Genomic DNA, 24,774 nt, shown 5'->3' with positions numbered 1-24,774 from the left:
TAGCCGTGCTTCGCAAGACGAAAAAACCGCAAGACGAAGAGACTCGCGGAACGGATTAATTTCGTCTTGCGAGGCACCACTGTATCAAGAAACACATTAAAAGAGGCCCTGAAAATCTGGCTAACAAGTGAGCTAGTGAGTGAAATAACCACGGCTGCTGGTTGTTGAACATTGGTTAGGGGAAGAGGCCATGTTGCTGTGTGTTCTTGGTAGTGTGATTACTACTGCTGTTGCTTAATGGTATCTTTTTATCTTTTTAGGTGACTGCAGTACCCCAGCAAAATCAGGGAGAGGTACCTGAGCCACAGGATATGAAAGTAGCAGAAGTGCTGTTTGACGCTGCTGATGCCAACGCGATTGAAGAAGTAAACCTTGCTTATGAGAACGTTAAAGAAGTCGATGGCTTGGATGTTTCCAAAGAAGGCACAGAGGCCTGGGAAGCTGCAATGAAGCGTTACGATGAAAGAATCGATAGAGTTGAGACCCGCATTACTGCTCGCCTAAGAGACCAGCTGGGCACAGCAAAGAATGCCAATGAAATGTTCAGGATCTTCTCCAGGTTCAATGCTCTGTTTGTCAGGCCCCACATCAGAGGTGCCATCCGTGAATACCAAACCCAGCTGATTCAGCGTGTGAAAGATGACATAGAGTCGCTTCATGACAAATTCAAAGTGCAGTATCCACAGAGTCAGGCTTGCAAAATGAGTCATGTTAGAGACTTGCCTCCAGTATCGGGGTCTATAATCTGGGCGAAACAGATTGACAGGCAGCTGACAGCCTACATGAAGCGTGTTGAAGATGTCCTTGGGAAGGGTTGGGAGAACCACGTAGAGGGCCAAAAACTGAAGCAGGATGGAGACAGCTTCCGTATGAAGCTCAACACCCAAGAAATATTTGATGATTGGGCCAGGAAGGTTCAGCAGCGTAACCTTGGTGTCTCCGGCCGCATTTTCACCATCGAAAGCACTCGTGTTCGAGGCCGAACAGGGAATGTCCTCAAACTGAAGGTCAACTTCCTCCCAGAAATAATCACCCTGTCGAAAGAAGTCCGCAACCTTAAGTGGCTAGGGTTCCGGGTTCCTCTCGCAATAGTCAACAAAGCTCACCAAGCAAATCAGCTCTATCCTTTTGCTATTTCTCTGATTGAAAGCGTCCGTACATACGAACGGACCTGTGAAAAGGTGGAAGAACGGAACACCATTTCCCTCTTGGTTGCTGGGCTAAAGAAGGAAGTGCAGGCTTTGATTGGGGAAGGAATTGCTCTAGTGTGGGAATCGTACAAACTGGACCCATATGTCCAACGGCTGGCAGAGACAGTCTTCAACTTCCAGGAAAAGGTTAATTTTCTTTGAAGTTTATTATTGGGATTTGGGGTTTTTGCAGTGCATGATTTATCAATAATGTATTGCTTCAATAAAGAAACCTTAGAGAAATTGCCATTCAGCTGTTCAGTAGCCATAGTGCCAACACTCTAAAACTGACCAGGAAAGCCTCATGCAACAATGGATTTTGATACAGCCTTTTTATAAAATATTTCAGTCAACTAGAAGTAAGGCAGCATTGACTCTATATAACAGGTTATAGTATTTTTTGTCAAAACCTAATTAGTACAGTATTACATACCAGACAGGATGTCAGTCTAGTTAGTGAAATCAATACTTGAAAATGCAGTTTTTATTTGCATTGTATTCAAATGCAGTGATCCTGAGAGTAAATAACAACTTACCACTGCTAATAAGCATGCATTTGTTTGTCTAAATTCTGAATCCACTGGGAGTAATGATATATTAGACTTACATGTTGGAAATGCAACTTAGACATTTGTTAATGGGTGGCTTTATAGAGAACAATCATTTTGCATACTGAAACTGAGCTTTTAAGACTGTTTTCATTTCTGCCTTTTAGGTGGATGACTTGCTCATCATTGAAGAGAAAATAGACCTGGAAGTCAGATCCTTGGAAACTTGCATGTATGATCACAAAACCTTCTCTGAAATTTTAAACAGAGTTCAAAAAGCTGTGGATGATTTGAATCTTCATTCATATTCCAATTTACCCATCTGGGTTAATAAACTGGATATGGAGGTAAGCTTTGCAAGTGGTTACCGGGACAAGATAGCTATATTTCTTAATAAGTTTAATTTTAAAGTTATCTGGTTTGAACACTTGAGAGATTTTGAGTTAAAAGCCTGCTGGAAGTTAATGGTTTCCTAATATAGCCCATCATCTTTCACACACGGGATGCAGAGTCCAACTGCAAGGCTACAAATGTATGTGATACTAAAACAATAGGCTCAGCAGTAATGCCCACCATTCTTTTGCATTATTGTTGCTGTTAATTAAATTTGTATACCACTCTTCATCCAAATATCTCCAGGCAGTTGACAGCCTTGTATGAAAGTATGTTGTCAGCTGGTGCCTAAAAGGTATAAGAGCCAATGACAGCTGTACAGGCAACTCCCCATTTACGTGTGTTCCAAGGCATACATGACCATCCACACACGCATCACCGCAATCCCAGAAGTGGCAAAAAGGAGGGGGGAAACGGCCCTAAAATCATGAAAATTGTATCTAGCAATCCCACGAGCCTTTGCACCGACCTTTGAGGCCTGTGGAGAGTTGGGAGTTTAAGCAAGGAGTTTTGGAGGCAGCAGTTGTGGAGTTTGGCGCATTTTTGGTTTTTAAAAGGTTTCCAGATGTTTAGAGGATGTTTGCAGGCTTGTTCCCAATATACACGATTTCAATTAAATGCATGGTACCTTGGGACGTAACCCACCACATAAATTAGGATTTGCCCATATTTCAGACGAGAGGGAGTTCCATAACTGGGGTGCTGCCACTGAGAAAGCCCTGCTTTGCAGTACCACATAATGAACTGCTGACAGCTGAGGTACCACAGGGAGTGCCTCCTCTCCCACCCACCACAGATCTCAGTACATAGGTGGGGCTGTGTGGGAGGAGTCACTCACAGGTACAAAGGTCCCAAGTTGTATAGTCAATCACACACACTTCCAGCTAACCTAATTCAGCCAAGAAGGACAAGTGTCTAGAGGACATGTTTTCAGTCCATATCCTCAGTACCAGTCCATATCCTCAGGTCTCAAAGGGGCTAATAAGAAAGAATGCTGATAAGATAAATCTTTCTGTGGATGTTTAGTAGCATGTGCTAACTTCAGGTCTGCTGCGTTTCTTGCAGTACTTCAGTTTTGTTAATGCAATTGCTTCCTAGATTGAGAGAATACTGGGAGTTCGTCTGCAGGCTGGGCTGAGAGCATGGACTCAAGTACTACTTGGTCAAGCGGATGACAAAGCAGAAGTTGATATGGACACAGATGCTCCACAAGTCAGCCATAAGCCAGGTGGAGAGCCAAAGATCAAAGTACGTGGTGTCTTCACCTTGAATTGAATCCATGGAGTCTTGCAAGCTGGAAGTAATGCATGTAAAATCTCTAACTAGAAAAAAATGTGTATTGAAATGATGCAGTATAACTTAAGTCTTGTCCTGTGTTTGCACAATTCTGGTAAATCTGATGATCTTCCACAAAATTTGGCATCCAGAGAATCCATAAGAATCCATAATTTACTGAATGAAGTTCCCAGCTCTTATGATCACAGAAAGAATGCTTATACTATGAGCATTTATTTAAAGGCTTGGAGTTGCAGGGAACTGGGATGTCTTGAGCACTTTCATCTAATCATTGGCCAGCCTCCGCCATCCTTTTCCATGGCCGCCTCTTTTTAGTCCTGTTCAATTCCCTGTGTCTTGTGGGGAGTAGTTATTTGTTCTATTGTTACAGGATGTATTGCATTCATCAACCTTTACAATAACTGTTACTGAATCAAATGACAAATATATGTACTGCTGAAGACACCATGCTTGAAAATAAATAAAAACATTTTTAAAAAAGAATTTCAGAGACAAAGGGTACAGCTCTGTGTCAGGGAGCTTTCATTCTAAAATTTGACAGTTTAAGAGATCATGGAGGAGTGGATATAGGATTACATATATGTGCTTCACCTTGACGGTGAAGATTAAGGGTTAAGCTAAAGGCTTTACAGGAGAGGTGGTTTTTTGGAAACTCTGAACAGAATACATAACTTCATCTAGTGCAGTTTATATTTGTGCAATAATGCACGGATACAAAGATAACTTTCCAACTTAATACCACCGTCAAATTTTGGGTAATGCTACCAGACTAATGATAATTTAATGCATTTTGTTACTACTTCCTCCAGTAAACCAAAACTGAACATGGCTTTATATTCCTGCAGAATGTTGTTCATGAACTGCGGATAACCAACCAGGTAATCTACCTGAATCCACCCATTGAAGACTGTAGATACAAACTGTTCCAAGAACTGTTTGCTTGGAAGATGGTAATACTGTCGCTACCTAGAATCCAAAGTCAGAGATATCAGGTAAGAATAAAGAAATACTACTTTTGAATCTCAAGAATCTTGATTTATCCTAAATCTTTCTTTTTTTTAATGTTCTCATTGCTTTTAAATCAAAATGTGGTACATCTTCTGTGTTTTGTTAGGTGGGTGTGCACTATGAATTATCAGAAGAGGAAAAATTCTACCGTAATGCCCTGACACGGATGCCAGATGGCCCTTCGGCACTTGAAGAGTCTTACTCTGCAGTCATGGGGATTGTAACAGAAGTTGAACAGTACGTGAAGGTAAGAGAACATGTTATGTTTCCTATTCCAGAGTTATTACGTAACATTATTCCACGTGACAGTGTCTTGATCAAGAATATGGAATGATGAGTTATTTAACATTTGTTTAAAGTACGGAGTTTACAGTTTTAGTTACCAGTTCATAAACCCGAGAATTGGATATATCTAATAGCTTACAAATCCTTAAAATGAAAAATTGAGATATTTCTTTTGTGTGTGCACACTCGATCTGTAGGTTTGGCTCCAGTATCAGTGTTTATGGGATATGCAAGCTGAGAATATCTACAACCGCCTTGGAGAAGACTTAAATAAGTGGCAAGCACTCTTGGTTCAGATAAGAAAAGCCAGGGGAACCTTTGACAATGCTGAAACCAGGAAGGAATTTGGGCCTGTTATCATCGACTATGGAAAGGTAAACACCCTGAAGGAAAATAGAACTGATAGTAGAATTATAGAATCATAGAATTGTGGAGTTGGAAGGAAGCCCAAGGATCATCTAGTCCAACCCCCTGCGATGCGGGAATAATGTAGTAGATATCTCCTGCATTAATTTTCATTAAATGGTATCAAAGAACAGACCACAAGTAGGAGGGGTGAGGGGATGAGTAACATCAGTAAATAAACTTAGTTGATCTCTAAGGTGCTACTGGACAATTTTTTAATTTATTTCTACAGTATATAAGAAACACAAGTTTGCAAATTATAAGATAGATGGCATAGAGTAAAATGACCACTGTTTTAATTGTATAGGTGCAATCAAAGGTGAACTTGAAGTATGATTCCTGGCATAAGGAAGTGCTCAGCAAATTTGGTCAAATGCTGGGCCAAAACATGACAGAGTTCCATTCTCAAATTTCCAAGGTAAGTTTGCCAAAATTTGTCCCACTGAAAATACCAAAGCAGAAATTTTTGCCAAAGGTGCCCCTAACCATAGATAGCAACACTTGCTTCTCTTCTCTCAATATGGGATGAAGGAGATTGTTCCATGTCAAAGCTTTCTTTCTTTGTTAATCTTAGAGGGGGAAAACCGTATGCGTAATAGTGGGATGTCTGAAGAACTGTGAGTGCCTGTACTATGCCTGTATTAAACTAATTGAGGGTGATTGGCACCTCCATAGAGGCTTTACTTGTTTTTCGAACAGGGCATCTAAAACTTACTCCCTTTCCTTTATGAGAACATTTTTTAAAATTTCCTTTTTCCCATTTCTTAGTCACGGCAAGAGCTGGAGCAGCACTCAGTGGACACAGCCAGCACATCCGATGCCGTGACGTTCATCACATACGTGCAGTCACTGAAACGCAAAATCAAACAATTTGAGAAACAAGTTGAGGTAAGCTTTCTACAACATGTTTCTGCAATCAGTTTCAACGGGGAAAGCTTTACCACTCTTCATCCAAATATCTCCAGGCAGTTCACAGCCTTGCATGAAAGTATGTCGACAGCTGGTGCCTAAATGCTATAAGAGCCAATGACAGCTGTACAGGCAACTCCCCATTTACGTGTGTTCCAAGGCATACATGACCATCCACACACACACCACCGCAATCTTTATTACAAGAAGACATGTGATCAAAGCCTGTACCAAATAAAACATTGCTGTACATATCTCCTGTTCGGGGGATACGTCAAAATAAAATAACCTTTAAAGTTTTGTTTTTTTTTTAAAAACCTACATGGTGACGAGTTTCAGTGTAACGGTAGCATCTGAACTTGACACTTTTTGTTAGAATCGTAACTTATTTTTTGGTGCCTATAGCTCTACCGTAATGGCCAGCGTTTGCTTGAGAAGCAGAGGTTCCAATTTCCTTCATCCTGGTTGTACATTGATAACATTGAAGGAGAATGGGGTGCTTTCAATGACATCATGCGTCGAAAGGATTCTGCCATTCAGCAGCAAGTAGCAAACCTGCAAATGAAAATCGTTCAGGAAGATCGAGCTGTGGAGACTCGTACAGTTGACTTACTGACAGACTGGGAGAAAACAAAGCCTGTAACTGTAAGTTGTCTTCAGTGCTCTGGCATTTTGAGCCTTGAGTCATCATTCCTTTGACACCTATGATCTCCTTTAGCCAAAACATGCATCTAGTAGTGCACTTGGCACTTAACAGCATGATCACCATACAAATATTATCCTGCCTTAAGTCAGGCTGAGACCCACCAATTGAAGACCAATGATCTAAATTATGTTTCCGTTATGAATGTTTGTAATTGTGCCTAGCTGTCTCATTCACTAACAAACCCCAATGATACTTGGGGCTAACCGACTCAACACGACCTTGAGAACTGGAATTTGGTGCTTTTATATTCCTTGACATCCAACTTAATGGGAAGTCTGAAAACGGGGTGCTTGTACCTCTCTTCTGCAAAACTGGGATATGCTATATTTCAAAATAGCTTGAGGTAGTCGTACACGATCTATAAAAGTGAAATTTGGTACACGTAGTCAAAAGTTCCACCTTACATAACAGTGAACTGCACTATGCCTAGTCTGATAATAGTATTTCACTTCTTTCTTCAGGGCAACCTGCGCCCAGAGGAAGCTCTCCAAGCCCTTACCATCTACGAAGGAAAGTTTGGAAGGCTGAAGGATGACCGTGAGAAATGTGCAAAGGCCAAGGAAGCTCTGGAACTCACAGATACAGGACTTCTCAGTGGTAGCGAAGAACGTGTTCAGGTATGAAAATCTAGTAGCCGGGCGTATAAATTTCAGCTGCTGTATTCCGTAGAAAGATCTTTCCAGCTACGCTGATCGAAACCTACTAGAATTATTTGTCATATCCTGCTTTCCCCCCTCTAAAATTACCAATGTTTCGAACCATCTCTTGTCTCGTAGGTTGCTTTAGAAGAGCTCCAAGACCTTAAAGGAGTCTGGTCTGAGCTTTCCAAGGTCTGGGAACAGATTGATCAAATGAAGGAGCAACCGTGGGTTTCAGTACAGCCTCGCAAGGTACTTCAGCTGTGTATATGTAAAGAACTTGAGGACCATAGCAAGAGAAATTGCAAATCTATCCTCTTAAAACGCTGCAAAACAGAAGCTGAAAATGTTCTGCTGTATAGTCAGCATTGACGTGGTTTGGCACATATTTGATAGCTCTGATTAAACCTACGCCCCAGGGACCTCAATCCTGTCCCAGAGCACCCTGACCATCTCTGCACATCTCTGAACTAACTTGGGCATAGGAAGCTAACCTGTCAGTAAGGCAAAGAGACCAGCCTACCAATGGCTACCACTGCAGGCTTCAACATCAGCTTCTTTACCTTTCTATTTAAATTAGCAGTGCAGCTCGTCGGCATTTGTAATCAAGGGGGAAGAATTTGGGATGCAGAGAAGGATGGTGAGGATGTTGGATGACAGGTAGATTTAGGTTTGTAAGATGGATGGGGGCATCTGCTATGACATTTGGAAGACTTTGGGGGACTTTGGGGAGTTGCAGAGGGATGCTCAGCAAAGGAGAAGCTGAAATTATGTTGCAAACCACCCTGACATCTATGGATAAAGGGTGGTATACAAATTTAATAAATAATAATAAAATTGGGGGGGGGGCATGGTGGTACTGGTATGGAATTTGGGCAGGCAAGATGCAGAAAAGTAGCACATTGGGACCATTTTAGAAGAACACTTAGAATGAGTTTGTGAGGCTAGTCTTTTTTAGGGAGTCTTTGGGTGACTTGATAAAGAGCATAAAGAACAGCTTATGGGTAGACATGCAGATGGGCTCTTGTTGTATCAGAAAGGAGAACAAGATAATAACTTGGTCGGTGTTCCTGGCAAATAGGACTACTTGGGTGAGCCGTCCGTTAATAAAAATAACAAATGGGTAATGCTCAGCAATTTGTGCAGTCTGTTAACTGGATAAAACTTGCTCCCCATCTTCCTTATAGCTCCGTCAAAGTCTAGATGGCTTACTCAACCAGCTGAAAAATTTCCCTGCTCGCTTACGGCAATATGCATCCTATGAATACGTGCAGAGGCTCCTGAAAGGTTACATGAAGGTAAGCTTGCTGGTGAAAGACCTCTGGATAGAACATCGTGCTGATGCCTAACAAGACAAGTTTACACCTTTTCTTCATTTCTACCCCCCACAGATAAACATGTTGGTGATAGAGTTGAAGTCAGAGGCTCTTAAAGATCGCCATTGGAAGCAACTGATGAAGAGGCTGCACGTGAATTGGGTGGTTTCCGAACTAACCCTGGGGCAGATCTGGGATGTTGATTTGCAGAAGAATGAACTGATTGTGAAAGATGTGCTACTTGTAGCACAGGGAGAGATGGCACTGGAAGAATTCTTGAAGCAGGTAGCTATTGGCTTTTAATAAATACTTTTGCTCGTTCAAAAACTTTAAATCTATATTTCCAGCGAAGTTCCCTTAACTCAAACAAAACCATTGTCACTGAAGGAAGACAAGTCCTGATGCAATGGTTGCTACTTATTTCTGACCCTGCATTAGTGAGAGAGTAAAGGGAAGGTGGCAAGAAGGCTTGCTGGAAAAGGCTAAAGAGGCTTCCTTCAAGGAACACAGCCTTCTGCACTCAGGAGTGCTGGGGAGTTTTCTTCCTTAAGAGGAAACAGCAACTTGCTGGCAATATTCTGTCCTTCCCAAGGAAGTCCAGTTTTTTAGAGGACAGTTGGTTAAACCTATGTCAGGCTGCAGGGTGTACTTCAAAAAGTTCTGTTCTTAGAAGCTGCTGTTGATTTTAATCATCTATGTATTGAATATTTTTGATCAATAGTGTTAACGTTTTATATTCTTGTAAACTTCTTGTCTCTATCAAGCAGTATATACATTTTATTAGATAAAGAAACAGCTAATTACTCCAGAGTGAAATAATGATAGAATCAAAAGTGGAACCATTTGAACATCTGGCCACACTTATAAGACAAAGGTCTTATAACCACTTCCTGATGATCACTTGTTACATAGATGTACTCTGGCTCTTCATCATTTGTTGGGCTATTTTTAAAGAAAAGCAGCCTTGGCCTGCCTGATTTTTTACCTTTAATCCTAAACATCACTCTACATTATTTTCTGTAAAGATACGAGAAGTGTGGAACACCTATGAGCTGGATTTGGTTAACTACCAGAACAAATGTCGTTTGATTCGTGGTTGGGATGACCTTTTCAACAAAGTCAAAGAGCACATCAACAGTGTTTCTGCAATGAAGCTATCGCCATACTACAAGGTAGAATCCAAAATGTATCTTTTGCTCTTTTCATTTCTGTCTCTTAATGTATTCAGGAATGTTAATGCATATGCTTCAGTTTGCACCCTTCTGTATAGCTATGACTAACTAGCAAGCACTGAACACAATTATATGAGCTTCCCCACAATCCAGCCTGCTTTCTGAGATCATCTTGGTCCTAATTTCCCTGGAATTGCATTTAGTTGGCACTGGGCAGAGGGTGTTTTCGGTGTCTCATGCCCAGGCTTTTCAACCCTCTCCCGAGAGAGGCTCATCTCAGCCCTTCTTAAATGCCCTTATGCTGGGTTGTTTTAAAACCTTCTATTTTAGGAAGGCTTTTGAGCCATAAGTGTTTTTTGAGCTTTTGCTGATCAGTTTGTTCTGGTTTTTTATTCTTGGTGTACTTTTTTGATTATGCAATTTTTACATTTATTGTTAGACACGTTAATCCCTTATTGAGGAAAATGTGGTTATAAATTTTCTTTAATATAGATAACACAGCTTAAATATAGTTGCATTGTGCTTTGTTTACAATAAATGTGTAACTCAGTTACATAAATTAAAGCCATTTATTGATCTGTAGGTGTTTGAAGAAGATGCCCTAAGCTGGGAAGACAAACTGAATCGTATCATGGCACTTTTTGATGTCTGGATAGATGTCCAGAGGCGCTGGGTTTACCTGGAAGGTATCTTCACTGGGAGCGCTGATATCAAGCACCTGTTGCCTGTTGAAACACAGAGATTCCAAAGGTAATGTTTTGTTCTTGAAGATAAATGTGAATGCAGGAATCTCTGTAACTTCTTATTTCACCCAGGAGGCTTTCATGTATCCCTCCTTTGAGACATTGACTGGTGGTGGTTCTGTTTTGTTTCAATGCTCTCTCTTCTTGACTTCACAGCATCAGTACAGAGTTTCTGGCCCTCATGAAAAAGGTGTCCAAATCTCCCCTGGTCATGGATGTTCTGAATATTCAGGGTGTACAGAGATCACTGGAAAGATTAGCAGACTTGCTTGGGAAGATCCAGAAAGCTTTGGGAGAGTACCTGGAGAGAGAGAGAGCTTCTTTCCCTCGGTAAAGAATTGATATTTCACTGCATTAGTTTTGTTCTATAAGCAAACTCTGGCATTAATACATTGCCCCCCAGGCTTTATGTTACCTTATCATCCTCCATGTTCTAATCTTGTGTTTGACCAAAAAATTAAACCACCTGTGCAGATTTTGGCTTGGAAATAATTTGGATTGGGGACAAGCTTTTAAAAGAGAGTGACCATTGCATTAAGATATAGCTAGAGTTATGTAAATGCCTTCAGTGTATTATAATGCAGCGACGAGCTATACTTTATTAAATTTCTGTACCACCCTTCATCTGAAGATCACAGGGCAGTTTACGATTTAAAAACGCAATAGTATATACCGTAATAACTAACAAAAACAATACCCCCCCCCCAGTATTATTTATTAAATTTCATTTGGGAGCCTTGGATTGAAAAGTTTTGTGACCTGACACAATACTGTATAGTAAGTGGATTCAGTAATTTGCGGTCTGGGCTTCCCATGTTGTCTTGAAACTAATTACCTACCTACTAACGGCAAATGTGAATATGTAAATACAATAAACAATGCTGTCAGCTTTATTATTTTATGTTCGAATGACTTCAACCTGGCTCTTCAACCAAGAAGAGTGGCTTACAAACATCAGTAGTAAGATGGGGCCCTGGTCTTAAGCCTACAACCTAAATGTGTGACCCCCAAAAAATACTGGGAGGGAGGCAGGAAAAAAGTAAACTTGGACACTAGTTGTTCACAGTCAGAGGCAGTAATGCTTCAGAATGCCAGTCGCTGGAAACCACAGGAAGGAAGAGTGCTCTCGTGCTCAGGCTCTGCTCGAGGGTTTCCCATAGACAATTGGATGGCCACTGAGAGCAGGATGCTGGACTAGATGGACCATTGGCCTGATCCTCTTCTGTTAGTCAACAAAGGTGTTTGATCAACTGGAATGGAAAGAGTTGAAGAGGTTGGGGGAGCAAAAGGTTGCTGGTTTCAGCTAAGCTGGTGAAGTGGCCCCTTTACCCTTCCTCTGCTGCATCCCGATGGAGTGGGAGCTCCCAGGTAACAGTTGTGGGAGGGAGAAGCCTGATAGAGCTGGCTTCTCAGCATAGCTGATGGCTGCCCTGTTTCCCTTCACTCCCTCTACTGCAGCCTAATGGAACAGCTCCCATCAGCTGACAGATGTAGTCTTCTATTGCTTCACTTGACAGTCCACATAGAAAAATCCTGGGTTTGTTGAGGGGTACTAGATGCTTGTCACTTTGCATTTCACTGTATCCCTTTTTGTTCATTAAAATGGCAAGCTTTCTTTTTTTTTAGGTTCTACTTTGTTGGTGATGAAGACTTGCTCGAAATCATAGGGAACAGCAAGAACGTAGCTAAACTGCAGAAGCACTTCAAGAAGATGTTTGCTGGAGTGTCGAGCATCATCCTTAACGAGGACAGCTCCATTGTTCTGGGAATATCTTCACGCGAGGGAGAGGAGGTACAGTGAAGGGATACCTCACTCTTTAAAACAGGTGGGGAACCTCCGAACAACCAGGCCATCAGGAGCAAGCTACGCCCACCTGCCTTACACCTGACAACAGGTGAAGGGCATGTAAAGGCAGGGCTTGGCAGGATCCACCAATTGGCTTTCCAAGAGCCCAAGCATCAGTTGGTTGTCAGGCACTTGGGAAGTGCTGTTCAAGGAGCTCTGCAACTTCCTTTGGAAAGAACAAAAGGCTCTGTTCTTACAAGTATTTATTTTTTCCAAAGGTCAGCAGGTTTGGAGTTACTGCATATCAGCTGATAGGTGGTAACTCCAAACCCTTTGAATCAGCTGTGTTCAAGTGTCCCGTAGTAAGCTTGGTCACACAACCAATCCCTGCAGAAAGAAGGTTTAAAACAAGTTACTTCTTGTCAGCTGAATTCCAAGTCTCTGGTGCTTCAAAGCACCACACAGGGCAATTTGCAAGCTTTGCACGTCGCTGTGAAGTCCTCACATGTTGCAGGTCTTCTGTCTCCCTGCGATGAATTTGACAAATGTGCAGACTGTTACATCTGGCCCACCAGCTAGAAAGATTCCTCATCCTAGCTTTTATGAAAAGAAAAACACACTTAAACTTGATTTTTTCCCCCTTCAGGTGTTGTTCAAAACTCCCGTTTCAATCACGGAGCATCCCAAGATCAACGAGTGGCTCACACTTGTTGAGAAAGAAATGAGAGTCACACTTGCCAAGCTGCTTGCCGAGTCTGTCACAGAAGTCGAAATCTTTGGCAAAGCAACCTCTATTGATCCAGCTACCTACATCTCCTGGATTGACAAATACCAGGTATAGGTTCTCTTCAGCCTTCAGTAAAATGCATTGTGCTTTTTGGGGAAGGAAAGGGAAACATCTGGCAAAAGCCAATGCCTATTTCTGTTTTAATGCTCTAGGCCCAGCTTGTTGTCCTGTCAGCCCAGATTGCCTGGTCAGAAAACGTGGAGTCTGCTTTGAGTGGCATGGGCGGGGGCGGTGACAGCAGCCCTCTGCAGTCTGTGCTGACCAATGTTGAGGTCACCCTGAATGTGCTTGCAGACTCTGTGCTGATGGAGCAGCCACCTCTCCGCAGAAGGAAGTTGGAACACCTGGTAAGCCGCAGCCTTCGTTATGCTCTCTAGACGTCCCATCTCCAATTGCTTTTAAACATGATGATGTTTCATGAAATAGTTGTTTTGATACTTTGCATTCTGAATTTCACCTTTTCTTTTTTCAAAAGATCACTGAGCTGGTCCACCAAAGGGATGTCACGCGATCTCTGATTAAAAGCAGAATTGACAACTCGAAATCCTTCGATTGGCTGAGCCAGATGAGGTTCTACTTTGACCCTAAACAGACAGACGTGTTGCAGCAACTGTCCATCCAGATGGCCAATGCCAAGTTCAACTATGGCTTTGAATATCTTGGCGTTCAGGATAAACTGGTGCAGACGCCTCTTACTGATCGATGCTACCTGACAATGACCCAAGCTTTGGAAGCCAGGCTGGGAGGTTCTCCATTTGGTAGGTTACTCTTTTCTGTATGCCCATTTCTCAAAAGCTTTCTTAACGCTGGAAACAAAAAATTGTGTGTTCAGGTAGCAAAGCAATTTTAATAGCTGCACAGATAATTTAGTCTTAACTAAAAGGATCTCGGGGGTTTGCTTTGAGACATATAATACAGCAGTCTTGCTGAAACTAAACACATCTACTTAATTACTGGATAGAAGATCCCCTGCGAGTCCTTTGTACAATGCCTTAGGGTTCTAGTTTGGTATCGAGCTGGAATTCGACTTGAATCCTCCAAAGACTGAGGGTTATAAGAAAATTGTATGGCTATAAAGCGGTAACAAGTGTTGGGCATGGCTATCATTTGGAAGTGATGGTTAAGATGACATGAAACATGTCTCTTTTTTTATTTAATGGACAGGGCCTGCTGGAACCGGTAAAACAGAATCCGTTAAGGCTCTTGGTCACCAGCTTGGACGCTTTGTTCTCGTGTTCAACTGCGACGAAACATTTGACTTCCAGGTATGGTGGTTTCAACTATCATTATGCTACCTTGGAATACTGATAATAAATCATGCAAGTTTCAAGTGTCAAGTGTACAGGGAAGCTATAGCTGGTTTCATTGGGCAGCCCCATATTCTGAAGCGAAAGAAGGAGCACTTCTATGATTCTGTGTCCGTACAAAAGATTGGTACCCTATAGGATGCCCTGCCCAATAATAGCAATTTCTGCCTCTCTAAAACTTAAGGGAAAATCCAGCCCCGTTTTACAACTGCTCAGTCTACTATTCTGCCGTATAATACTCCACAGTTTCTCAGTGTTCATTAACCTTCCCCATCCTTTTTTCAGGCAATGGGACGCATCTTTGTGGGTCTTTGCCAAGTGGGCGCGTGGGGCTGCTTTGACGAATTCAACAGACTTGAGGAGCGAATGCTTTCTGCCGTTTCCCAGCAGGTCCAGTGCATCCAAGAAGCCTTGCGAGAGCATTCAAATCCAAACTTGGAGAAAAGTATGTTTGATGCATACGCCCTGCTGCTAATTATTCATGTGTGGTATCTAACAGGATACAACAACTGAAACAAACTCAGGGGGGGCCCCGACCAATTAACATCTCTCTTAAAACTGGACATTATAAACATGGGTTCTATCGCTGTGCTATATTTTTGCTAGTCCATTGTCACAGTGGCAACAGCCTCACATGCTCAGGGTGAGACAAGCACTAGAGTCAGGCAGGCAAGTGAGTGGGGATGGGGCAGAGGAGTGAGCAAAGCAATAGGGGTGGTGGGCCAGTGAGCTGGGCTTAGGGAAGTGGGGCAGGTCAGCTGAGAGAGGTGGGGTGGTGGGTTGAGTGAGAGGGGTGGTTCAGGTGAGCTGCAAAGGTTTGATGAGTAAGGGGATGAGCTATGGGGAGCAGGTGCTTGGACAAAGAGTAGGGGGAAAGGAGGGGACTTTGGAGAGAAGGGAGGAAGAGAAGGGTGCTTGGAGATCTAAGCAAGTATGGAATCCACAAAGAACAGAAGTCTGAGTAATTCATTCTTCCCTGTCTTTCCCAAAAGCCTAGGGTGGTTTCTGTTTCTGTGTCGCTTCTCTGAGAATTCTTTACCTCTTTGGGCTTTGGAAGTCTAATTGCTAGACTTGCTAACTTCCTTTTATGTGTGTGTGCATAAGCAAGTTGATTTGGTTAAGAACAGCAAACTGAACGACCAATGCTTGCTTCCAGCTTCCACCACCATTACCTGTGAGTTGCTGAACAAACAAGTGAAAGTGAGCGCAGACATGGCAATTTTCATCACAATGAACCCTGGCTATGCCGGTAGATCAAATCTCCCAGACAACTTGAAGAAGCTGTTCCGGAGCTTGGCCATGACAAAACCTGACCGTCAGCTGATTGCCCAAGTCATGCTGTATTCCCAGGGATTTCGGACAGCAGAAGTGCTTGCCAACAAGATTGTCCCATTCTTCAAGTAAGAAACACTGCTAGTAGTAGAAGCACGTACCATGATTTGTTCTTAGAGCTGTGTGAATTCAGCATTAACTGGTCCAACCTGCTGCCGGCACTGTTATATTTCTGAAACTTAATCGTCAGTTATTCTGATGCATCTGACTATGCTTAATCATTTGTCATGCAACCGTAGTATAACTTGCCAAGCCATGTTCAGCATTAATCAGTTGGTGTCTTTGGTTTCTTAGGTTATGTGATGAGCAGCTCTCCTCTCAAAGCCATTATGACTTTGGCTTGAGAGCTCTGAAGAGCGTCCTGATCAGTGCTGGCAACGTGAAGAGAGAGAGGATTCAGAGAATAAAACGGGAGAAGGAGGAGCGTGGTGAAGTGGTTGATGAAGGAGAAATTGCTGAGAACTTGCCAGAACAAGAGGTATAGCCTGGGTTTGCATGTGACGGAACTAATGTAAAGTACAGTTACATACGCAGATGCTTGGAGACTATGGACGCACAAAAGGAGTGTGGTGTTAAATTGATTGTTTTCTTGCACTCTATTCATGTCTATCATGCCTCTTGCTGCCGTAGATGTTGCTTTAGCTGGCTACCAGTAGGCTTTGGTAGAAGGCATCTGAATTGGTGTCAGAAGTGCTGCTGTTCATCATGAGGGTGAACAAACTTGACATCTTCTCCATAGTATAATATCTAAAAATCTAAATGAAAATTCAGTAATTGACATTGCATCATTCACAAAGCTTTTATTTCTTTACATTTTATCTAGCATGTAGATCTTAAGTATTTGTGCTTCTATTTTGCATTTTTATCTAGCGAACCACCCTGAGATTTTTGGATGAAGGGTGGTATATAAAGTTAATAAACAGCAATAATAATAAATAAATAAATAAATAAAGTATTTCTGATGTAGGATCTGAATTTGATATTGTACCCAGAAGTATCACTTGAGTATTTTCATGATGCTTCACACACCAGTTAATAAGCAAGTCGGATTTTTTGTTCTTCTGTGTAGATCCTGATCCAGAGTGTCTGTGAAACAATGGTACCCAAACTGGTTGCAGAAGACATACCATTGCTTTTCAGTCTCTTGTCCGATGTGTTCCCTGGCATTCAGTATCACCGTGGAGAAATGACTGCCCTGAGGGAAGAGCTTAAGAAGGTCTGTCAGGAAATGTACCTGACGTACGGCGATGGGGAAGACATTGGCAGCATGTGGGTTGAAAAGGTACGTTGCGTCAGTGCTCACTGTCAACAAATAGCACAAAGTTATGTGAGATCTGGCCACAAACAGCCTTCTAGACATTTAAACAAGATAATTATATCTTCCTTGTATTTATATTCTATCTCCCCTCCATCATGGAACCCAAGGTAGTATACCTGTGGTTGCCAGGTGTCGCCCACCCAAGCACTGAGCAAACCCAGACTTGCTTAGCTTCAGCAAAGTGATGGCTTTACTTGTTTTTGGACCATGACAGTTGGACCCACCCAAAGCATTCTACATTAAGATGTTCCTCATGCAACGCTTTGATTTTTCTCCTTCTCCATAGGTTCTTCAGCTCTACCAAATTACCCAGATCAATCATGGTTTGATGATGGTGGGCCCATCTGGAAGTGGAAAGACCATGGCTTGGAGAGTTCTTCTGAAAGCACTGGAGAGGCTGGAGGGTGTGGAAGGTGTTGCTCACATCATCGATCCCAAAGCCATCAGCAAAGACCATCTCTATGGCACTCTCGATCCCAACACCAGAGAGTGGACAGATGGGCTGTTTACGCATGTCTTGAGAAAGTGAGTGTGTGCTATAAGTAAAGGTGTGAGCTAGAAATTTCTCCCAGGTGTAGGAAGAACTTGGGCTGGTTGGACGTTTTTTCAAATGGCCCTACATTATTCCCTTGTCTAGGATAATAGATAACGTGAGAGGCGAACTACAGAAACGGCAGTGGATCATCTTCGATGGAGATGTTGATCCTGAGTGGGTTGAGAATTTGAACTCTGTTCTGGATGACAACAAGCTGCTGACACTGCCAAATGGAGAACGTCTGAGCCTTCCACCAAACGTAAGGCTAGCTACTTTTTTTTCCCAAATAAGAAAATAAATCTGCTTGGACAGTATTGCCAGATTGGGAAAATGTCTGTTATTTTGAGATGCTTGTGTCAGCCAGGAAATTAATTTTAAGGTGTTTCCAACAGACACAGTTTGGAAGTAGGTTGTTACTCCCTGGTTTTGTCATGTTGGGTTTTGCCAGTTCCCATTAGATTATGAGGAACTGCCTTACTTAAAGGGCTGGCTATAAAATATTACTTGAGGTTTAACTTGTACCATTCTGATTGCAATGCTGTCTTAATGCTCCCAGTGGCCTCTTAACAGGCTAAGGTTAGTCGAAGGAGAAAACTCTTAGAAGTTAGACACAGCTGTGTCCTCAGATAATTTTGAGGCCGGCACTGGTTTCTAAGCCATCTTTCTGCTTTTTCCCATAGGTGCGCATCATGTTTGAAGTTCAAGATCTGAAGTATGCTACTCTGGCCACAGTGTCAAGATGTGGCATGGTTTGGTTCAGTGAAGATGTTCTAAGCACTGACATGATTTTCAACAACTTCCTGGCCAGACTGAGGAGCATCCCTCTGGATGAAGGTGAAGAGGAAGCTCAGCGTAGGAGAAAGGGCAAGGAAGATGAAGGAGAGGAAGCAGCTTCCCCAATGTTGCAGGTATAGATCAAGAGTATATAACATAAAAGATTGCAGTACCACCTTGCTGTGGGCACGCAAATTATTATACTAGTAGTTCAGCTCTATTTTGCCCGATAATGGTTGACGAAACGCTGTTTCAACAGATTCAGAGAGATGCAGCAACAATTATGCAGCCATACTTCACATCGAATGGGCTGGTGACGAAGGCGCTCGAACATGCTTTCAAGCTGGAGCACATCATGGACCTCACTCGCTTGCGCTGTCTTGGCTCCCTCTTCTCCATGCTGCACCAGGCTTGCCGCAACGTAGCACAGTACAATGCCAACCACCCAGACTTCCCTATGCAGATAGATCAGCTGGAACGCTACATCCAGGTAATTCCCATAGCTAAGTAAATAAAAAAGAGGAAACTCTCAAGCTGCCAGCCTTGTTAATTAATCTTGCTGTTAATTTTCATGTGGCTCTCTTGTGTGGGATTCCCCTTTTCCCTGCACTTTTACTGATCCGTTTCTGAACTTTCTCAGCGATTCCTCGTGTATGCGATTCTGTGGTCCCTGTGCGGAGACAGCCGTCTGAAGATGAGGGCCGAGCTGGGTGAATACATCAGGAGAATCACAACTGTGCCACTGCCTTCTGCACCAAATATACCTATCATTGATTACGAGGTGAAAAATAAACCTTTCCATTTTCTAAATGCCAGGCTTAATGTAATTACTTATTGATGCTATTTGCACAAAACTTCATCAATACAACAAAATAGATGATTTCATAGCCTTCTTCCAGAGACTTGGCAGCAACATATTTATTCAGTGCACTTAGGTTTTGAACCATGCGCTTAACTAAACAAATTTCTTGGTGATTTGGCTGTCGTCAGATTTAAAAACTGATCCTTGAGCCTTATTGATCTCGTTGGTTTTTAATTCATACAGTTGTATATCAGAATAAATAAGTTCAAAATAAAAGCATACTTTGCTTTTAGATGGTATACTCAGGTATTTTAGAGTCATTTCCCCCTCTCACTCAGAAGTGTATTAGCTGCTGTCTGTAATGAGTTTCTTTGTTAAACACTTTTATAAAGTGTTCTTAGTTTGCTGTCAGCTTAGTGGAGGCACTTCACTTTTTTTAAATTCCAGCAAACAAAAGCAGGGCTAACATAAATATATAGGAGTCAGTAGTACCAGCAATATATACACAAACTTATTTTAAATGCTTTTGATCAGCTTAACGTTGCAATTAATGTTAAACCTTGAAGTAGCCGCTTTAAACAACACCAAGTTGTTGTTTAGGCAGCAAGAGAAGCAGATAATGCCAGATACTTAATTTTCTTTCTCTCTCTCCATAGGTCTCAATTACTGGCGAGTGGATTCCCTGGCAGTCAAAGGTCCCGCAGATTGAAGTCGAGACTCACAAAGTGGCAGCTCCTGATGTTGTGGTGCCAACCCTAGACACCGTCCGCCACGAAGCATTGTTGTATACTTGGCTCGCGGAGCACAAACCGCTGGTGCTGTGTGGGCCGCCAGGTTCTGGAAAGACCATGACTCTCTTCAGTGCACTCAGGGCTTTGCCTGACATGGAGGTAAACAGTTCTTTGTGTGTGACCTTCTCCCATTCCGAACATTCTGAATGAGTAACCACATCTGCAGGCTTTAAAATGCCACTGAGCTGCAGAAGATCAGAAAAATTTATTCATCTTCCACGTTTAATTAAATCTCTCTGCACAACAATGCAATAAGCAGAACGAGCGAGGAGGCGCTCATTCCTCTGGTTTTTTGCCAAGCCATTGTGTAGATAGTTCATTGCTGCCTCTGAGCCAGAATGGTTTGTTAGTTTAAGAACTTTAGATACCACTTTTCAAGTTTACAAAAAGCAGTTAAAACAAATTCAGCTAACCTGGCATGCTTGCAGAAGAGCAAGAGAGGGAAGTCACGATGTTGACTTCCTCCCATAGAAACATGAGCTGCATTCATAAAGAACAAAGGAAGGCGAGCAACAAAACTTTAAAAGCTGTCACCAGTCGGCAGTGTTTATGCCTCTTGGATCTTGCCGCATATTCCTTTCCTGATCACATCCTTGCATTTTTAGGTGGTTGGTCTGAATTTCTCCAGTGCTACAACTCCAGAGCTGCTCCTGAAAACCTTTGATCACTACTGTGAATACAGGCGTACGCCTAACGGTGTGGTGTTGGCTCCTGTCCAGCTAGGAAAGTGGCTGGTGCTCTTCTGTGACGAAATCAACTTGCCGGATATGGATAAATACGGCACACAGAGAGTCATATCCTTCATCAGACAGGTGAGTATAAGTCAGATTAAAGAACTCAACCTTTTTTGTCGTAGTTAAACTCCGTCATAACCGCCTCTCTCAAATCCTCAGATGGTGGAACATGGAGGTTTCTACCGCACATCTGACCAGACATGGGTGAAACTGGAGCGAATTCAGTTTGTTGGAGCGTGTAACCCGCCTACAGATCCTGGAAGGAAGCCTCTTTCACATAGGTAATGTGTCCACATTGCTGTCTATAAGTTGCTGAAGGTTTAAGGATCAAACCTGCAGTCTACATACATATTAATGTGCTTTACTAAGAAGTAGGATTCAGCCTTTCAAATGCTCTATTAATGTTTTGGCTGCTGGAATGTAGAACTTCAGAGTCTTTTTGTTGTTGCAGTAGGCTTTGCACGCTAGTTCTGACACCTTGAACATGGCTTGGCATCTCAATAGCAGCCAGTGCTGTGCTTTCAGGACCAGTGAAAGCTTTCGGGATCTGTTTTTGCCTTATCTAGACCCATGTATTTAGCCTAATAGCTGAGGTGCTACAGAACTCACCTCTCCTGTATGCCTTTCTAGATTTCTGCGCCATGTTCCTGTTGTGTACGTGGACTATCCTGGCCCAGCTTCCCTCACTCAGATCTACGGCACTTTCAATCGCGCTATGTTACGCCTCATTCCATCTCTCCGCACGTATGCAGAACCTCTCACTGCTGCCATGGTTGAGTTCTACACAATGTCTCAGGTAACTGGAATGATAAAGCTCTTCGCAGCTTTTTTATCAAATGTCTAGAGCGAGCGGTTAAAAAATACTTCCCTGGTTACTATGGACAACTCCTTATCCTGTTACTTCCAGGAAAGGTTTACTCAAGACACACAGCCGCACTACATCTATTCACCCCGTGAAATGACTCGATGGGTGAGAGGGATCTTCGAAGCTCTGAGACCGCTGGAAACGTTGCCAGTTGAAGGGCTCATTAGAATTTGGGCACATGAAGCCCTGCGTCTCTTCCAAGACAGGTAAAGTGTGAAATCATAGAATTGCAGAGTTGAAGGGACACTGAGGATCATTTGGTTCAACCCTCTGCAATGCAGGATTGCACAGCTGTCCCATAAGGTGATCGAACCTGCAACCTTGACATTATCTGCACCATGCTGTCTCCAACTGAGATCACAGTATGCTTTTTAAAACTCCTTTTTGGTAGGAGGCAGGGTACACAATCTCTTTCCCAACCCCAATTTTATCCTCTCAACAACCCATGAGCGAGGCTGAAACACAGTGGCTGGTCCGTGGTCACCCAGTGAGCTTCATGGCTGATTAGGGATTTCAGTCCTGGCCTCCCAGTTCCTAGTCCAACACCAGGCACTACACCTCACTGGAATAAAGTGTGACTACACACTTGGTAGTATAATGGTCCACAAGCATTCAGGCTGCATAGAATTCCTCTTGTGTGTTCAGACTGGAGCAAGTCGTTCCAATATGTTTTTCTTAATTAACACAATACAGTTTACGTTACTGTAAATAAGCCCTTTCTAGTAAATGCACATGTTTTTGATGCACATTTGATGCACAGAAGGATGCACATTACCATAAATTCAGTTTGCCATCTGTTCACCAGTAGCTGGCATCTCTAGGTAGGGTAGGAAAGACTGAGAAATGTACCAGTTGTCTAACTTAGTATAATGTACTGTAGCTTCCTAGGTCCCTAGGGGTTTGGGGTTTTTGGCTTTTTGTTGGGGGTGGAAAGTCGGTGGAAGTATTTATAGGTCATGTTTCAGTATCACTGCTATGGGCCATCTTTCCACCCAAATCTTAGTGCAGGGAAAAACGTGGACAGCTAACTGGGGGAAAGTGTATTTAAAACATGTTTAGATACCTCTTGGGATTTGTGAGCAAATTTCAAGCTAACTGAGCACTACTTTTCACAACTCATAATTTGAACTCTGGGCATATGATGTAAATGTCAGTGTCCGGGTTCAAACTCAGAGGGAAATTGCTTAGCTATAGGAATATTCAGAACATGAATTAATTGCCAGTGGTGTCCCTGAATCTTAGACCATTGCAAGTGATACGCAACCATTACATTTCACTAGTAGTTGGGAGAAGTTCATTTCACACTTTTGAACATATTAATGCCAAAGCTTCTCTGTCATGAAGTCTTAACTTTAAGCTGTTAATGTGCTTTCTAATACTAATGGTTCCTCCTTTTATCTAGGCTTGTGGAAGATGAGGAGAGACGGTGGACTGATGAAAACATTGACATGGTAGCTCTGAAGCACTTCCCCAACATAGACAAAGAGAAAGCAATGGCCAGGCCCATTCTGTACAGCAATTGGCTATCCAAGGTATAAGCTCTGCTGCTTACTTGAACTTTAATACATCAATACATTGCTTTAGTTCCTGGGTATATGGAAGTGTGCTGTGTTTAATTTTTTCTGCTTTTTCGGTTGATGGAGAAAACCTATGACATTAAAACTTTTCCTTTTATCAGTTGCAAATTGTATTATCATGACTTAATCATTGGTAGCAGATGTTGACTTGGTTTGAATAATATTTCTTCTGATAATTTAGAGCATAATTACATTTAGTGTGTTTACATCGGAAGTTACTGTCTTGACCTCGCTTTTAAAACTTCCTTGGATATCAGGGCACAGCTATCCTTTTGAGGATGAGCACCTCTCAATTTCCCCCCGGTGTAACACACCATAGCTACTATCTGTTTTAGTGTGAGATTCATGCAAGAATGGAGCTACCTGGGATTTTGAGTGTCTCTTAAAATAAATGTAATTAGGTGCACATTTTATCCATATTTCCTTCAGGCAGAATGTTTGCCTGTACGGGAGTTTAATTGTCCACTTGTCCAGCTCACATACATTTCCCCTCTTCTGCTTCCCTTCTTGTAAAAATGAGTCTACGTCTGCTGGCTACTTGGCTAGCAGCTGATGAAAAGTATGATCAGGGTAGGCACTAAGCACATTGCAGCAAACTGGGCACCTGGAGGCTGCATGTTGCATCCAGCCTATGTGCAAAATTTTCCCACGTGGCTGTCTTCATTCTTGCCCTTCAGCTGAAGTTCCGCAAAGCTTCATTAGATTTTTTCAGTGATTGCTTCTCATTCCCCATCTTGGGAATACAGTACGCATTTGTCTGTTGCCCACCACTGTTCCCTACTTGGGAAAAGCTTGGGGATTATTGTTAGTCAACATGAGACAAGTCAATTAATTGAGGTCGTGGATAAGCTTCATGAATAGGCAATACTTTGTGCATCTTCAGATATTGTCATAAGCAAGGACAGCTCTAATGCTGATGCTTTATGGTTTGCAAGTATATAAGTTGTTTGCACTGTCTTTTAGGATTATATTCCAGTTAATCAAGAAGAGCTAAGAGACTATGTGAAAGCCAGACTGAAGGTTTTCTATGAAGAAGAACTTGACGTACCACTTGTCTTGTTCAATGAAGTCTTGGACCATGTGCTAAGAATTGACAGGTACATGATGCTTGTGTTCTAAACTTTTTCCAGTTGTAGCACCTTGGCAAATATGTTTCTAAACCAGTCCAGTATGTATTTAGAAAGGGGATACAGTTTTTTTATCACCTTGGACACTGAGTGCTAGAGGAGAACACAAAGGATACTGCCTACTATGTACCAGTAATACATATGTATTTTGTAAGGGATGGTTTACCAGTTACTCCTAAGCTGCAATTGTAGGCACAGTTAACTAGGAATAAGTGCCATTGAAAACAATAGAATTTAACCCCTGAGTAAGCATGCATGGGATTCACTGCTAGTCAGTACTGCATCTTCTAAGTCAAGACTCTCTTTTCAGAATCTTCCGTCAGCCTCAGGGACACTTACTTCTCATTGGTGTTAGTGGAGCAGGAAAAACTACTCTCTCGCGATTTGTGGCTTGGATGAATGGCTTAAGTGTCTACCAAATTAAGGTTGG

General features: G+C 42.3%; 1 protein-coding gene across 1 annotated transcript in view; it reads left to right on the top strand.

Moving 5' to 3' along the window:
• DYNC1H1 (dynein cytoplasmic 1 heavy chain 1) overlaps window positions 1-24,774 on the top strand; it is a 57,808-nt gene that overhangs the window by 11,759 nt on the left and 21,275 nt on the right. The window contains exons 8-45 of the mRNA XM_081001267.1: window positions 261-1,337; window positions 1,906-2,085; window positions 3,230-3,379; window positions 4,273-4,419; window positions 4,542-4,682; window positions 4,918-5,094; window positions 5,433-5,543; window positions 5,894-6,013; window positions 6,440-6,679; window positions 7,202-7,357; window positions 7,517-7,630; window positions 8,566-8,676; window positions 8,770-8,979; window positions 9,720-9,866; window positions 10,450-10,616; window positions 10,766-10,939; window positions 12,236-12,401; window positions 13,042-13,230; window positions 13,335-13,529; window positions 13,658-13,940; window positions 14,347-14,447; window positions 14,775-14,934; window positions 15,646-15,889; window positions 16,116-16,299; window positions 16,891-17,103; window positions 17,426-17,664; window positions 17,777-17,933; window positions 18,355-18,582; window positions 18,708-18,938; window positions 19,089-19,229; window positions 19,907-20,140; window positions 20,647-20,853; window positions 20,935-21,056; window positions 21,406-21,571; window positions 21,683-21,846; window positions 23,043-23,172; window positions 24,181-24,314; window positions 24,655-24,769. Of these exons, the coding sequence (XP_080857393.1) occupies window positions 261-1,337; window positions 1,906-2,085; window positions 3,230-3,379; window positions 4,273-4,419; window positions 4,542-4,682; window positions 4,918-5,094; window positions 5,433-5,543; window positions 5,894-6,013; window positions 6,440-6,679; window positions 7,202-7,357; window positions 7,517-7,630; window positions 8,566-8,676; window positions 8,770-8,979; window positions 9,720-9,866; window positions 10,450-10,616; window positions 10,766-10,939; window positions 12,236-12,401; window positions 13,042-13,230; window positions 13,335-13,529; window positions 13,658-13,940; window positions 14,347-14,447; window positions 14,775-14,934; window positions 15,646-15,889; window positions 16,116-16,299; window positions 16,891-17,103; window positions 17,426-17,664; window positions 17,777-17,933; window positions 18,355-18,582; window positions 18,708-18,938; window positions 19,089-19,229; window positions 19,907-20,140; window positions 20,647-20,853; window positions 20,935-21,056; window positions 21,406-21,571; window positions 21,683-21,846; window positions 23,043-23,172; window positions 24,181-24,314; window positions 24,655-24,769 (7,425 nt within the window). The remainder of the gene's footprint in view (window positions 1-260; window positions 1,338-1,905; window positions 2,086-3,229; window positions 3,380-4,272; window positions 4,420-4,541; window positions 4,683-4,917; window positions 5,095-5,432; window positions 5,544-5,893; window positions 6,014-6,439; window positions 6,680-7,201; window positions 7,358-7,516; window positions 7,631-8,565; window positions 8,677-8,769; window positions 8,980-9,719; window positions 9,867-10,449; window positions 10,617-10,765; window positions 10,940-12,235; window positions 12,402-13,041; window positions 13,231-13,334; window positions 13,530-13,657; window positions 13,941-14,346; window positions 14,448-14,774; window positions 14,935-15,645; window positions 15,890-16,115; window positions 16,300-16,890; window positions 17,104-17,425; window positions 17,665-17,776; window positions 17,934-18,354; window positions 18,583-18,707; window positions 18,939-19,088; window positions 19,230-19,906; window positions 20,141-20,646; window positions 20,854-20,934; window positions 21,057-21,405; window positions 21,572-21,682; window positions 21,847-23,042; window positions 23,173-24,180; window positions 24,315-24,654; window positions 24,770-24,774) is intronic.

The sequence above is a fragment of the Podarcis pityusensis genome (genome assembly GCF_964106645.2).
Source record: "Podarcis pityusensis genome assembly, chromosome: 1".
NCBI lineage: Eukaryota > Metazoa > Chordata > Lepidosauria > Squamata > Lacertidae > Podarcis > Podarcis pityusensis.
This window is presented reverse-complemented; position numbering and strand designations above follow the sequence as displayed.